Here is a 14765-nt window from a genome sequence, read left to right on the forward strand (position 1 = left end):
TGTTCCCTGGGTGACTAATTTAGTTAGTTTTGTCAGTGTTGCAGAACTTGTTCATCCTCACAAGCTGCAATATCCAGTTGTGGGTTTTATACAGATCTATAACTTTTGTTGATATAAGAAAAAGCATATATATATAATTGAAATAAATAAAAAAAATATGGTCTTTTCCTTATAAAGTAGTCTGAGCTTAATATTTCTGTCTCCTTTCTGTCCCTTCAGTCTGCAGTCAGGGTGCTAAGCTAGATGGCTGCTAATACTCAGTGTGGTTCAACGAGCAGTTTCTTCCAGGTTAAAGGGAGTCATCCTCTCCACAGTCGCCATGTGTTTTTGGATGAAAGACTGCTGCAAAGTCAACAACTGTATTCACCTGATTGAACTATATTTTTTTTTATTAACTGGCATTAAGTAAGAAATTGAATTTGACTGTTGTTTCATAATGTAGAATAAATTGGATTATATCTAATTGGGTTTGAATTGACTGGATTTTATTGCAATGAAGGAGCTTGAACTAAAATTAATTTGGGCAGAACTGGATAGTAGCACTGAATATAAACTTGACATGTTCAGCTATATTTAAATGTTTGCAATTGTTTTGTGTCTGTTTAAAGGTTTTCTTATAACTGGGATTGTAATAAAAAAAACTGATGTGTTGCAATTTTAGTTGTAACAATATATTACAAAATATTGACATTTTCTAATAGTGGATTTGGCTTTAATGTAATTGAGTTTTTAAAGTCATGGTAAAAAAGTTAGTCCACCCTGTTTATTATCTCCAAGACTTTTTTTATTAATAAGGTCCTTGGTCCTTATCAAGTCCTACATCCATCCATTCATTTTCTGTAACGGCTTCATCCTGTTCAGGGTTACAGGAGAGCTGGTGCTAATCTCTGGCAGTCAACATGAGCGAGGCTGGATACATCCTGCACAGGTCACCAGTCCAGCACGGACCAAATAAAAACATATACGGGACAAACACTTGCACACTAGCCAATTTAGCATGCTAGAGTTTGGCCGGGAGCAGAAAAAACACATTATTCAAAAGAAAAACCATCATACACAGGCAGAGCATTCAATCTCTAAGCAGAAAGGATGAGAACAAAAGGACAAACAATTATACAAAGCAGTGTGGAAAAAGTCCTTTCCATAACACTGATGGAATAAATTCAAGTACACATCTCCTGAAATGATTCTGTCACATTGCAGAGGTACTTTTCCTCGCCCATATTTCCACTGCTGTAATTCACTGAGGTGTGGCATTTGTTTATGCAGAACCCACCCAAAGTCCTGCAGCAGCAGCATTTTAATCAAGATGAGGTCTGAATCTGAAGCATACCTGAGCACAACACCATCATGCTTTCTGCTTTGACATTTTCATTTTAGGAATATCAGCTTGAATACAAGCCTCTTTTAAACATCATAACTATATGACGGTATACTTGTAAAACAATTTCACAAAAAATGTGACTTTTAAATCAGACCTTCAGTTAAGCCCCTGAAAAAAAAAACCCTTTGTATTCTGAACTTGTGTAAATGTCAAAAGCTTTGACTGATTTTTCTTTTTCATGTAACTTTATGAAGTCCTCAGTGATAAAAGAGGCCAAATCCACAAAACAGGAACCAAAGGAAATCCATTTTTTTTATTTTTCATGTTATTTTTTTTCTTTTTTACGCAATGTCTTTCCTTCATATCGAAAGAATGTCAATAAGCAGAAATCCTTTCAACTGACTCTAAGCCAACCTTGAAAAATATATCTGCTGTTGAAAAGCAGATACCTACCTGCTGCTAGTAGTTGTCTTGTCAGCTGAGTTCCCCCTTTATTCTAAATTCTCAAACAAAATTTTTATGATGTAATAAGATGCGCAAAAAATAAATCACAATTACAGATGCAAGAGAATTTTCTCCTGTTGGTGTTAAGAGCAAAATATTTCTAAATGCGCCTGTGGGAAATCAGATATGATGAAGCTGAAGATCTCAGTTCTTTTCACCACATTTATGATCCACTTCTGTAATTTTATAAAACTGAATATATACTACAGGAGGTCATACTTCTTATAGGGTCTGGATTTTCTTCAGGAAAACATGATATAAGGCAGGGATGTATGTAATCAATTAACTTTTGTGCTAGTTTAAAAAAAAATGGTGCTCATGTAGCTTCAACAATTTTGAAAAATGTAAAAAAAAATTCTTAATTTATATGTGTTCTCTGCATATATGGACAGAATGTGGTTAATGGTAATCAAGTTTTAAATGTAGGTGATGATACGGTATAGAAAACAAGATGGGCATTTTTAGTTACAAAGCAAAAATTCTGCCAAAGCGGAAGTGGGCGGAGCCTATGACATTTGGTCGAGGACCTCTTTGTGATTTTTTTGTAAACCAAAACGTGTTGTAAATCGTAATTTTGTCTCTTAGTTAATTGAGGTATTTGAATTTTTAGCTGCCTCATTTTTCAATTTCCTAGACTGTTATATTCACGTTTCCCAGCATTTTCTGGTTATTTGCCCACTGCTTACAGAGAAGAAAAAGAATGAAAAACAGAACAATTACAAAAGGGTTCTTTGTTGCACTGGGAGAAGATGAACCACACGAGTGGGTTAGTGCCACTAGTGTGGAACCCTAAATCCTGCAGCCAACATATAGATTTAAGTTGCTAGGATCAGATCATATTTTCCATCCAGAAATCTAATGGAAAATATGTTAAATATCCAAACCAGAGCAACCTTTCAGAGCTGAGATTAAATTATTGGTCATCCTTGGATCAAAAAGCTTTATGTTCAGCAGAGTCTTATTTGAGAAAAAATAAATAAATTCTCAGCACAATCTATGACTTGCTTGAAACCATATTTCCATCTGACAAAATATGACAAACAGACCTTGAAGGACAGAAAGAAAACTACTTTTCAAGCCTTGACGAGCGAGTACAAGAGCGGATATTAGCCTTGGGTATGCATGAAATAGAGGCATGGACACATTTGGAAAGCATTTATGTTTTATGACTAATATTTTTTTTTATGCTTTCCAGCTTCAACGACAATAGCTTGGAGGGGAAAAAACGTAAAAGAAATTGTTACAGGAATGGTTAGTGAACTGGGTTCACTGGATTCATTCTAAGTGCCACAGTAGTATTGTCCCCTTGCAGCAAGAAAGTCCTGGGTTCAAGCTCCGGCTTTGGTTCTTTTTGCACAGAATTTGCATGTTCTCCGTGTGCATGTGTGGGTTCTCTCTAACCTCTCCTTGGTGTGTGTGTGTGTGTGTGTGTGTGTGTGTGTGTGTGTGTGTGTGTGTGTGTGTGTGTGTGTGTGTGTGTGTGAGCATGAATGTGTGTCCTGTTTGTCTCTGTGTTGCCCTGAAATGGACTGACAACCTGTCCAGGGTGTAACCCTGCCTCTCGCTCATAGGCTGCTGGAGATAAGCACCAAAACCCCTGGCGACCCTACAAGGATAAGTATGTTAGATAATGGATGGATGGATGGATGGATGGATGGATGGAAATGCGATAGTTGGGTACATTTGGTTTATATACATTCTACTCAGACAAGTGATATTAACACCTATGAAGTACAAAAGTAGTCACACTTTTTGAAATATTCCACAAGTTGTCCTCTGAAAACTACAGCAGCACAACAGATTGCACTTAGGGATCTTCAAGAAAATGGGGTTGATTACTAATCAATGTTGCGGTTCTTTGACATGATTTCTCAATTTCATTTTTTCTTCTTCTTGTACTTCACAATTATGGACTGCTTTGTGTTGATTGATCACATAAAATTCCAAGAAAATATATTAAAGTTTGTAGCTGGGCTGTGACAAGCTGTGATAAATTTTAAATTGTATTGATATTTTTGGAAGAAACTGTAGTGAACGTGCTACAAGAAAAGATGTGTGTATTTTAAGGTAACTGTCATCTTAAGACTCCTTAAAATGACTTAAGAAAAAAAAAAGAACGGCTAAAATCTTTTTCCAAGTCCTTATGGGTGAAATCATGACACTGGCTTCACAAGCACATTAACATTTTATTAACTCAGAGAATTGTAAAATAATTTTTTTTCTCTTTTACTTAAGGGCAAAATACAATAAAATTGTACATCTTTGTTGAAAACAACTACACGTTCTTATACTATGTTCTCACTTCATCCTTGTTCTTTTAAAAGCTAAAATGTGTGACTTCAGTCGCTATCTTTCTGTCTTGCTGCTCTGTAATGTTCTCTTCTCAGTATGTCTCTGACTCCCTCAAGGCATGTAAACGCTGTTACTCAGCACACTTCTGACATGTCCCAGAGGAAAGGATGATGCAAGGACACTCCTCATGCCACTTCAGCATTTCAGTTCCTACAGAGATCTCAGTAACATCCATCGCTGCTGTTACCCTAACGGTGAAAACCCCTACTGCTATTCAAAGCAATTGCTGGGAGCAGGTGCATTATGATTCCCAGTTTGTTATGTTGTTATGGTTGGCGGCACGTTCCGTACTCCGGTTTTTATTTGCTAAATCTCCCTGAGCCATCTGCAAGTCGATCCAAAGTATGAATAAATCCTAAAATGTCTCTTTTAAAGTCAATAAAAATGTCCCACATAAGCACAGAACTAGATATGTTATGCAGGAATGCAAATATGAAAAATGCTTTATTTGATCCAGGTTGCAAATAAAGTCTTTACTTTCTTTTTTTTTTTTTTACCTTAGTAATGCACAAGAAAAAAAACAAAAAACATTGCACTGTGGAGCAGGAAAGTAAAAGTTCCCAAACTGTAGTAGACAAGTTCTCTGCTGATTCTGATGAACATTTGTTTGTTTGCCAATGTCAACTGGGGTAGATTATGATAATAAATTATGCATATCAGTCCTCTTTAACATTCAAACACTGATCTGCATTAATAAGATGCATTACCTTCTAAATACAGCGCTTTCACAGAAGTGCAGGGGGCGCTCCTGAAGGCCTTCTTTAACTATTGTGCAGTATGTTGGAGCAGCAGCTTATCTACAGCTGAGAGGAAACGGTTAGATAAGCAACTCAGGAAGTCCAGCTAGGTTGCCCCCTCGACCCAGTGCAGGTGGTGGGAGACAGGAGGACTCTGGGTAAAACAACATCCATGATGAACAATGTCTCCAACTCCACGCATGAAGCCGCTGCTGAACGGGAGAGCTCCTTCAGTGGGAGATAAAATCATCCTAAATGCATAAAGGAGAATTACAGGAGATCCTTCCTTCCAGCAGCAGTCAGATTCTACACCCACTACTGGCAGTTGGACAATCATTCAGCCAGTTTCACTCATTTTTAAATAACATTTTTACTGTTATTGCACATCTGCGTCTCTGTACTGCACTCACATACTGTATTGTAAACAGTCTGTCTTGTTAATGTTTTATACACATGCACATTATATACATTTAAGACAAAAACACCCTACTCAGTTTCACATCTCTTGGATCATGAGAAGGATCTTTCTCTTTCTGATAATTATTTCATTTATATACATTTGTTTTGTTTTGTTTTTTTTATTACTACTTTTTGATCTTTTGTGTAAACCTGTATGTCTTGGTGCTGATGTTAAACCTGAATTTCTACACTGTGGGACAATAACGGCTATATCTACTCCACAAAATATATTTATATTCCACAAAAAGAAAAAAGAAAAAAGTCTTGTTATCTATCGCCATCTGGTGGTCAAGTTTGGAAAATTAAACAATTGAGCAGTGAACAGTCCAAACACCTTGCAGCAAAAGGTGCAGGGGTAAAAGGTAGATCAATAACCAATTTACTATCTATCCATGAATTTCCAGTAAACAGGGCATCTGAGCTTTCCATGGATGCCCTGTTTGTAGGGCTTCAGACTTCATCTTCCATATTTTATGCTATGAGATAGGAAAGCAGTTATTTAAACGTTTTAGATCGTTTTAAGTTTTTAAGACTGAAGACTTAATATTAATTTAATAAAACTGCAGTGCAACAATTGTAACATTTTCTGAATATTTTATTCATCATTTGTGAAGACTACTACTTCCTGTTTCTAACCAATTTTCTTTAGGTAAGGAGGCAAGAGGCCAGAATGAAGCATAAAGGACTTTATTCTTGTCAAATAAAGGTGAACACTAAGTAGATACACGTCTTCATTTGGGTTTCTTTAATTCCCTCATCTACTTGGTGGTCCACTTGCTCAGGTCTGATATATATACATAACCATCAACATACGGGTTCTTGAAAAATCATTGCGGTACAGATCTCTGAAGGGAATCCATATCCACATGAAGATGAATGACTGACACCAAAATGCAAATAAAGGTCTTCATCAAAGCAATAAGCTTGTGTTTTTAGAGTTTTATTCTTCAAATTATTTTGCAAAATCTCATTTACATTTCTTTTTCCATATATATATGTATATATTTATATATATATAATATTCACCAATTAACAGTTTTGGCTATTTTCCCTTTCTACCCCATTTATGCCCACACACTGATCCTAAGTTAAATACCCCTTCACATACACATTGTGCGATGATCCTTAGTGCCAAGGTAGGTGGGTGGGTGTTTGGGGATGGATCTGAACAGAGCATGCCAGGAGAAAGGCTACAGAAACAGGGGATGGGAATGAGGCAGCCCAACTACAACACCTGTATGAAAACAAGATAACCACACAAAAGGTAAAGGGAGTATCTTCTTCCACAATGTCTTAAATAATTCTGGTGCAAGTCAGACCAATTATGTTAAAGAGATTGATGTATAACATCATAATTTCTTCCCAGAAATCAGTAATTCATGTTGATAAATGTAAACTCCACAGTCAGTTTTTTTTCTTTTTTTTCAAACTTCTGAAATAGAGCCAACTAATCTAAAGGCAGCCCTCAAGACTGTTTAGCCCTTTGTAGTGACCAACACAAGTCATCAGTCTATTGTTTACAGTCAGAGCCACATCAAATGGAGTGTAAGTGGCCATCTATGTTGATTTTCTTCACACGCTTCTTAAAAAGCCCACAATCTACAGACAAAAACGCAACTTTAGCAAAAAATAAAAAGTAAAAATCACAGATTTATAAGGTTACATTAGCTTTACATCCAGACAAGCCATACAATGTATTCGTTTCCACTACAGCGAGAGTTGTTCTTCATTTGGCAAAACGATCACTCTTGACACATGGCTCAATACTTCTGAAAGTCCTCGGTGATGCTGGTTATGAATTGCAAACAGAGCTACTGATACACAACTATGCTGAAACATTTGAAAAGCCTTGGCTGGATGAAAAAAAAAAAAAAAAAATTGCACATCTCCCCAAAGGTCACAAGATTTCTTGATACGCCAGTTTAGATAATATTGACATCTCTTAAAGAGCCTTCCATCTACAACGAACTGATATCAAAACATCCCTTTTGATCCGTTTTAATGTGTTTAAGACAACACCTGACTTTAGCTTTTAAGGAAAGGAACAAAGAGGTTCAAAATTAGACATTGCTTCCTGAATCCAATGTCAGACAAGGTCATTACAACACATTACCCCCTGTACAGGTGTACAATATTCTGCTTTAAAAAAAATTAAGATGCACTTTAAAAAATATCAATAACTTTCTGTACTTTTAATCCATTTGTTCTGAAATCCAGAAATGAATTTTACATTTGGAGCCTGGAGATTAAATAGCAATGCTGAAATAACAGATTGATAAGACATAGTATCTGACATTAAAAAATAAATCAAAAATATTCTATGATAAGAGAGCTATACAGTCTTAAGGCATTCAGAGGTTAATCCTGACAGCACATGAAGGCTCGAGCAGCCCAAGCAGTCTGTCAAAAATAAATCAGACTAACTTTTATTTTTTTATGAGAAGTGACTGGAAATTAGCCCTTGGTAACTATAGACTTTTTACATGGAGAACGAGAGTAAACACCACACGGACACAAGCACTAACGTTTAAACCGAAGCAGCATACCTCCAACACCCAGCTATGAAACAGATATAGGAGAGGGGCTCCGAGTGTTTTACAGCAAGCTGAAAGACTTCAACTGGTCAAATCAATGTAAACTTGCAACTAATGTGCTCAAACGTTAAATTTCAGTTAGAGATGCACCAAAAAGGTTTTTCCAGGCCAATTCCGTGTTTCCGTCTTTTGACATTTTACCTATAAATTCTGACGGCTTCCAATTTTTTTTTTTTTCTGCACAGCAGCAAAAAACAAAATGTGCAATAGCTTCTTTGACAGCAGCTGTAGCTTTGAAAATAATGGAAATAAAACATTAACCCTCGATCCTTAATTTGTATTGAGTGCATCAAGCTACGTGCTGATTGCTGATGCATTTGTACACTGAATTATCCAACCGATCATCCTTCACAGCGCATCGAGGGAAACGTATCCAGATCTAAACTCTGACCTCATCGATTGGTGCATCCCCAAAAAGTAGTGTAGCAAAAGTCTGCTTTGAAAAGCTATTATCGTTAAATACTTCTATAATAGAAAGCAATAAAGTCTAAATTAATTATGAGACTCTGAGCTGGTTATCAGTGCTGAGCTGAACTGCAACATAAGTGGTTTCTGTCTTTTGCCTATCCAACCAAGAGAGAAAAACATAAATGTAGCCCAGTTAAGTAAGGAAAAGTAGAAATTTCAAATTAAAATTGGTTTTGCTACTTATTAAATGGAGTCAAGTATCTGTAACAAGAATATTCTACACAATTCCCCCTTCACTAAATAAACATCTAAACCTGATTCCACTTTATAATACATTTGGATGGTTTTCTGAGGTTATCGCACCACCTTTTAAACACAGACAACTTGTTAATTAAATGCTTTGTTCCGTTTATTTTTTTCCTCTGAATATTGAGGCTAGTTTTAATCCACAATGTCAAACTGGGTGTAAGCTGATGTGAATTGAGGTAGACAGAAACCATTGAGGAGGATAAATCTTCATACTGCCAAAAACCAACCAACAGTTTTATGTTTGTTAGTCACCAGACTTGTTTACAAGCATTACAAGGTTTCCTGTGACCCCACTTGAAGCTGAACGAGAATCACTAATTTGTGGAGGAGGCATCATGAATCATGTGGGGTTTGTGGGAAGTAATGAGAGGGACGAGGCCTGGAACTGACACCAACGGTCTGACGGAAATCATCTTTAACATCTCGAGTTCACAGCAGCGTTTAAAACTGAGCCAAAGAAAGAAAATTACAAATATTTCAGGGTAAATTTACAAGGCGTAATATTTTAAATAGAACATATGTCTCTTCAGGATATCTTCTACCCCATATCAACATATGTAAGATGTACATCCAGAAAATGCCAGACCTCATGCCCATTTAACAGTCTCACATAGTCCTAGAGAACAGAGAGTTACTGACTTCCAGTGTGTTTACTTTTTTTTTTTTCCAACATTTTTCAAGTTTTCTAAAACATTACCTTTAAATATTAGGCAAGCTCAGGTCTTTTCTACACATACATACACACACTCATACATAAATATATACTGTATCTATTTATGTATATATATTAATATATTAGAAGAATTTTTAGCTGAGAAGTTAGGCAAAGTGTATAATGTTCGTCAGGGCAGATTTGATTAAAATGAGATGAAGTTTAACTAATTTGTCCAGTTTTCACCATGTGGAGAGTAAAAAAAAAAAAAAACTAAGAACAGTGGGAAGCGCAACGTCAACGCAGGATGTCTGAAAAGCACGTCATCTGGTAAAACCAATAAATAGAGAAAAGGCTTACAGCTTTACAAGGCAGAGAGTAGGCATGGGCCAGTTATAGGTACTGAGGTATAAGACGGTGTAACAGAATGGACATTTCAAATCTATGAGGAAAAAAAAAAAAAAGATTTCCCTCATTCTGTTCCTTCATGTTAAATTCAAATTTCAGTTCAAAATACTTTATTAATCCCAATGGTAAATCCAAAGTTACATTTTATAATAAAGTTCCTATAATGAGATGCCACAGGGCATGGAGTAGTGCAGTGGACCCCTTTCATTTTCACCGTATGCTAGCGCCATTTTAACTGTGACATTCCCATTAAGGAGCTGGACCCACGTGCCGGTGGCCTGACTAATTTTGTCTCTCTAAAGAGCAGAACTGTAAAAATATTGTATTCTGCACGGTCAACACTTAAAAACTGCTCAAAAATTTAACAAGTGTAAAAATAAATGTAAAGATATATCTATAATGATCAATGTCTCATTATTTTAGCCACATTGGGAAGAACTAATGCTTCCGTTTTAATTTATTTTAACATTTTACTGTTTTCATTTTCTGTGTGCGCTCTATCATGATGCGTGTATACCATGACAGATCATCACAGCGTGAGTATCTCACACCGGCCCATGCCTAGCGGAGAGCTGGGTTAATGACATGGCTCTGTGGCATGTGCATTCCATGGGTCTACTGTCAGCGAGTGAGAATGCGCAAGTTGGAGAAGAAACCACCAGATAAAAACAGAAACCAGAGAATGAACTATGTAAGCCAAGCTTAAAGCAATAGTGCAAAACGACATTAAATGTTAAGGGATTGTACTGAAGGGGAATATTCCGCCTGCCTGCTTCATCGATACACGAGGTGTGATATGGTGCCAGATTTAAAGTTGAGCTGATGGTTGGGCACAAAGTTGTGCTGAGGATTCTTTCGTGTGCACACATCTTTCGCATACAAGCCCATGCAAGAGTCACACGACACCTTGGAGCAATTTACGCAGGTGTGTGATGCGCCTGGCTTGTTGCAAAACCCACATCGTGACCCCCCAATACTTATGCGCTCCGTGCTCCCTGCCTTTGGTGTTGTCATAGCAACCGACTTGCTTGGAAACAGTTTGGTGGGCATGAGGGGTTTTTCCAACATCTGGGGGTGAGGATGGGGATGAGAATGAGAATGGGTCAGGGTTAGAGGGTGTGGATGGAGATGGGGGTGAGACTGGGCGTTAGAGTAGACCGATAGCTTTTCCTTCACGGGAATGTATCCGTCAAGGGGGCGTGGGGATTTCGAGTGGTAGTCCTGGAGGCCACAACAGGGGGACGGATCTATATCGTGGCAGGCGGAGCAAAGAATCATGTCACACCTCTGACAGGATGTCATGGTGGAGCATCCCAGTCCACAACCCTGACACTTCACACTACCATGAGCTTTGAGAAGCCAGCCATCTCTGGCATCACGCGGCTCTCTGGATGGCGGTCGAGACGGAGTTTGCCTTCCTCCCGTCCCGACACCACCTCTCTCTGTGTACAAGTCAATGTCATCTAAGGAGGACATGTGGTAGGACGTGTAGGGGTCAACTGGAGGAGGCGACTGCATGGGGAAAAAGTCTGCAACAGGGCTGTAGGAAGGTGGAGCTGCGATAGAGAAAAAAGATGCAGAGGTGTTGGGCCTGATGATCTCGTCCTTCATGTCTTCCTCTGTGTCCACAAACAGAGGCTCCTTCCTTAGACTCAGAGACGCCTTCAGGATAGGCTTGTTGACTGCTGGGTGCCAGTGACCTGCCCCATCTGTAACATCCACAGACTTGGACGGTCGGCTTCCTCGTCTCAGGTGGTGGGCATGAGGCCTTTCTATATCCAATGGTCGAACAGACAACCGAGCGATATCTGCCCCGAGGCTGTCTCGTCTGCGCAGCGCCTCAGCGCAGCCAGCTGCATCATCTCTACAACCCCGGCGGAGCTCCAGAGCTTCCAGCTCCGAGGCGGAACCGCGGGCGAGAGCCACCACCTCCCCTAGAAGACGACACTCTGCCTGGGCCAGGAACAGCTCGAAGGCTAACTGGCGGAGATGACTGCTGTCCCCTGGGTGGTCCAACAAACGGAATTGCGAATCATGGTCACAGGTATATCCAATGGTACGCATTAGCGTTCGGAGTTCGGCATCAGAAATGGCAGACTGCAGGTGGTACACATAAGGGCCTGTGAAGGTCTAAAAGAGAGAAATCTGTCAAACACTGGCACAATATAAAATAAAGGTCAGTTCATGGTGTAAATTTTATCCTTAATGCAACTGGTCTAAAAATCAGCATGACCGCAGGTCAATCTAAAGATTCATAAATCAATACCACTCAAGCACACTTTTAGGTAGAATTTGTAATAAGGAAAGTATTTTATTGCAATACGTGAGCTGAATTTGCATGTGTTAGATGTAAACAAACATACAAGGATAGAAAGAACTTCAAACTATTTCCTAATTCCAGGTTCTTACAATTCTCAGGATACTGATTACAACCAGAGTTTGTTCTAAAAAACAAATTTAATATTTTATTTGCGTCTCTTTTCAACATTTAGAATGCAAAATCATAATCATTTTAATTACCAAAAAGTTACAGATGTATGTAAAACAGTTATTTGATAAATTTTCTGGAAACTAATGGGTAAAGACAACTACAGTGACCCTTCAAGAGGAAAACACAATCTAAACACAGACAAAATCCACATTTTAAAACAATCGAAATAAAAATAAATGTTTATAGTTCCTTTTCCTCCTTAAATGGTCTGGGAACTTGCGGGAAGTCTCCAAAACCTCGCTTAGAGTGAAGCTTCTGGATACGGCCTAGCACTCCTTAAAGACTCAAGTATTCAAGTAAAAAGATAATTATTCTGACTGTATTTTAGATTCTCCATCTCAGCAACATCTAAAATAACAATATGGACTTAAACAAGAAAATATGTTACAATCAGTGCATTTATGTGATGAGAAATCGCCATAAAAATTATGAGAAAAAAAAAAGCTCTGAAACATGAAACCTTTTTGGGCTGAAACTTTGAGGTAAGAATCTACCAAAGGTGTAACCCGATGACTGTCTGGTATTTATTAATAAGTAGCGCACACAAGTATTATTCCAATGCTAAGTCTTATTCTGACACCTGCGATGTATAATAAAACCATGACAATAAATTACACTCACCTTTATACATCGAAACTCTTTCTTCCAAGGAAAGAGCAGGAGGTTGGTGCAGATGGTTTCCAGTGTGTGAAAGGCCCTCTCCAGGCTCTTAAGGTTGCCTCCTCTCTGGCATCGGAGCGAGTTCTCCACCATCTCGTAGAAACGGACCATGCGAAATCGCTGTCCAGGGTCTGGCTGATAGGCTCCGAGCAGAGCCGTCGCTGTGGAGAGTAGTGCCTCGCTGTCCTTGTGTCTGCTTTTGTCTCCCTCCAACGTACTTCCAGCTCCCGTATATCCCCCCTCCGGACGCCTTTCCAGTGCCGTCACATACCTCCGGAACAGGTCCTCTCTCAACTTGGCATCCATTATTTGGAACAGACAATCATTCAGATACCAGAGACACCCTCAGCTCTTCAGGCACGCCTCGATTGGGGATGCCGCATTCAAGCACCATTTTAGGTGAGCATAATTTACCGTGCACATTGGCACACACTAAATTCCAATGTTCTGGAGAGAGAGAGGAGCAGATAGACTCAATAGCCCATCCTCTAACCACAAAACAACTGTGTTTTTGGTAGCTTTCAGTTGGCGGAGCAAGGCAGCAGCCTGTATGGTCGTCTTTGTCTGGGCATCTCTTCTTAATCTCAAAGAATAACTTGTTTCAAGACAAATAGGTCTGTGTCACGCAGACAGCAAGGAGGAGATTTGCTCTCTGGTAATTCAAAGTTGCATTTATGGAGTCCCTCCTTTGCTTCAGTATTTGTAGAGTTTGAGGTCACTCATTTGGAAAAGTCATTTTTAACCAAATGGTTCTTCTCAGCAATTTCCAAACTGAAAAGAAAAACAAAAAAACACAAAGGACGATTACAATAAAAAGTAGTTTTATCACACATATCAAAACAAGAAAAAGACATGCTATTTGAGTCTAAATATAGAGCCAATTAGTACAGTCTTGATCTGATTATTGGTTTCAAGGTACGGTTTAAAATCTTTTCAAGAAGACAAAAAAGTCCCACAGTATTCTCTTGTATGGAACTTAAGTAAGGCAGTACCGATCTATGCCAGTATCAGTGCTTTGAGTGGGATGCTGAGGATGCACTGCGTGGGTTCCTGAATGTTGGTTAAAACACTGATACAGCTAGAATGATTCAATTATCGTCATGTTTGTTGCAGCTACACAGATTTGGATAGTTCAAGTATAGATAAGCACATTTAAAGGTAGAGAGTGACACTTTTCTGTTTAAATTTGTGCAAGTGAAAATGTGGGCTATGGCAAAGAGCAGCTACCTTTAAGAAGCTATTCACTTACGAACCCCAAAGTTATTAATGGAGGAGTTCCAATGTGTCGTTTATCTCTTTGCGATCGTGCGACTGTTAACTACAAGGAAGAACGTACTTGTCGTTCTTTCGCAAGCTGGCTATTCCAGTTTCATTACAGATACAGTGAGCATCTTGTAGCCAGCTAGCACGCAGTGTTAACACCCCTTTTCACTGCGTATATCAACTGCGACAGCAACGGTAGCCGTATACAAAGACCAGGAGAAAACACAGCAACAGCTTTTTCATGGATTATCAATCTCAACCCCTAAAACAACAATCGAGAAAGACCCCAAACTAAACGAAGCAGTGAACGCCCATTTCATCAGAGCTGCCTAGCTAACGTTTGCTCCTAGCTAGCAGGGCGTTCCATCGTAACCAGGATCTCTTTATCGGGTTTAGAGTCATTTATCAACACAGAAAGATCACGAAACAAAACCTACGTGATTTATAGTAAATATGCTTCTCTTAGGGAAACCCGCCGCCTTTTGAACAGAAACCCCGCCACCTGTGTATCTTACCTTAAACAAATGTTTAGCCTGGCTAGTTACGCCTCCTCAGCTGTTGAAAATTCCCTTCATCGCAATGCGCATGCGCTCAGAGCGTCAGC

At 38.8% G+C, this 14765-nt stretch overlaps 1 protein-coding gene across 2 annotated transcripts; it reads right to left on the bottom strand.

Annotated features, from left to right (window-relative positions):
• Positions 1-6047: 6047 nt before the first annotated feature.
• Positions 6048-14765, bottom strand: spata2 (spermatogenesis associated 2). 2 transcript variants are annotated; one of them, XM_014989193.2, is made up of 3 exons: positions 14677-14765; positions 12860-13669; positions 6048-11877 (listed from the first exon to the last, which is right to left on the bottom strand). In XM_014989193.2, exons 2-3 carry the CDS (start codon positions 13202-13204, stop codon positions 10522-10524), a joined length of 1701 nt encoding a protein of 566 aa, XP_014844679.1. In that variant the 5' UTR covers positions 13205-13669; positions 14677-14765; the 3' UTR covers positions 6048-10521. The 2 variants fall into 2 exon arrangements, with proteins under 2 accessions (XP_014844679.1, XP_014844681.1); XM_014989195.2 differs by lacking the exon at positions 14677-14765 and adding an exon at positions 14599-14663.

This window comes from Poecilia mexicana, unplaced genomic scaffold (assembly GCF_051168715.1).
Source record: "Poecilia mexicana isolate PSO_F unplaced genomic scaffold, ASM5116871v1 scaffold_7, whole genome shotgun sequence".
Taxonomy (NCBI): Eukaryota; Metazoa; Chordata; class Actinopteri; order Cyprinodontiformes; family Poeciliidae; genus Poecilia; species Poecilia mexicana.

Bases quoted from the DNA above. Each gene is read 5' to 3' on its own strand.
- spata2 (XM_014989193.2), bottom strand. From the start codon at position 13,204: ATGGATGCCAAGTTGAGAGAGGACCTGTTCCGGAGGTATGTGACGGCA. The intron at 11,878-12,859 runs GTGAGTGTAATT...TCTCTCTTTTAG, and splicing joins AAGAGTTTCGATGTATAAAG to ACCTTCACAGGCCCTTATGT.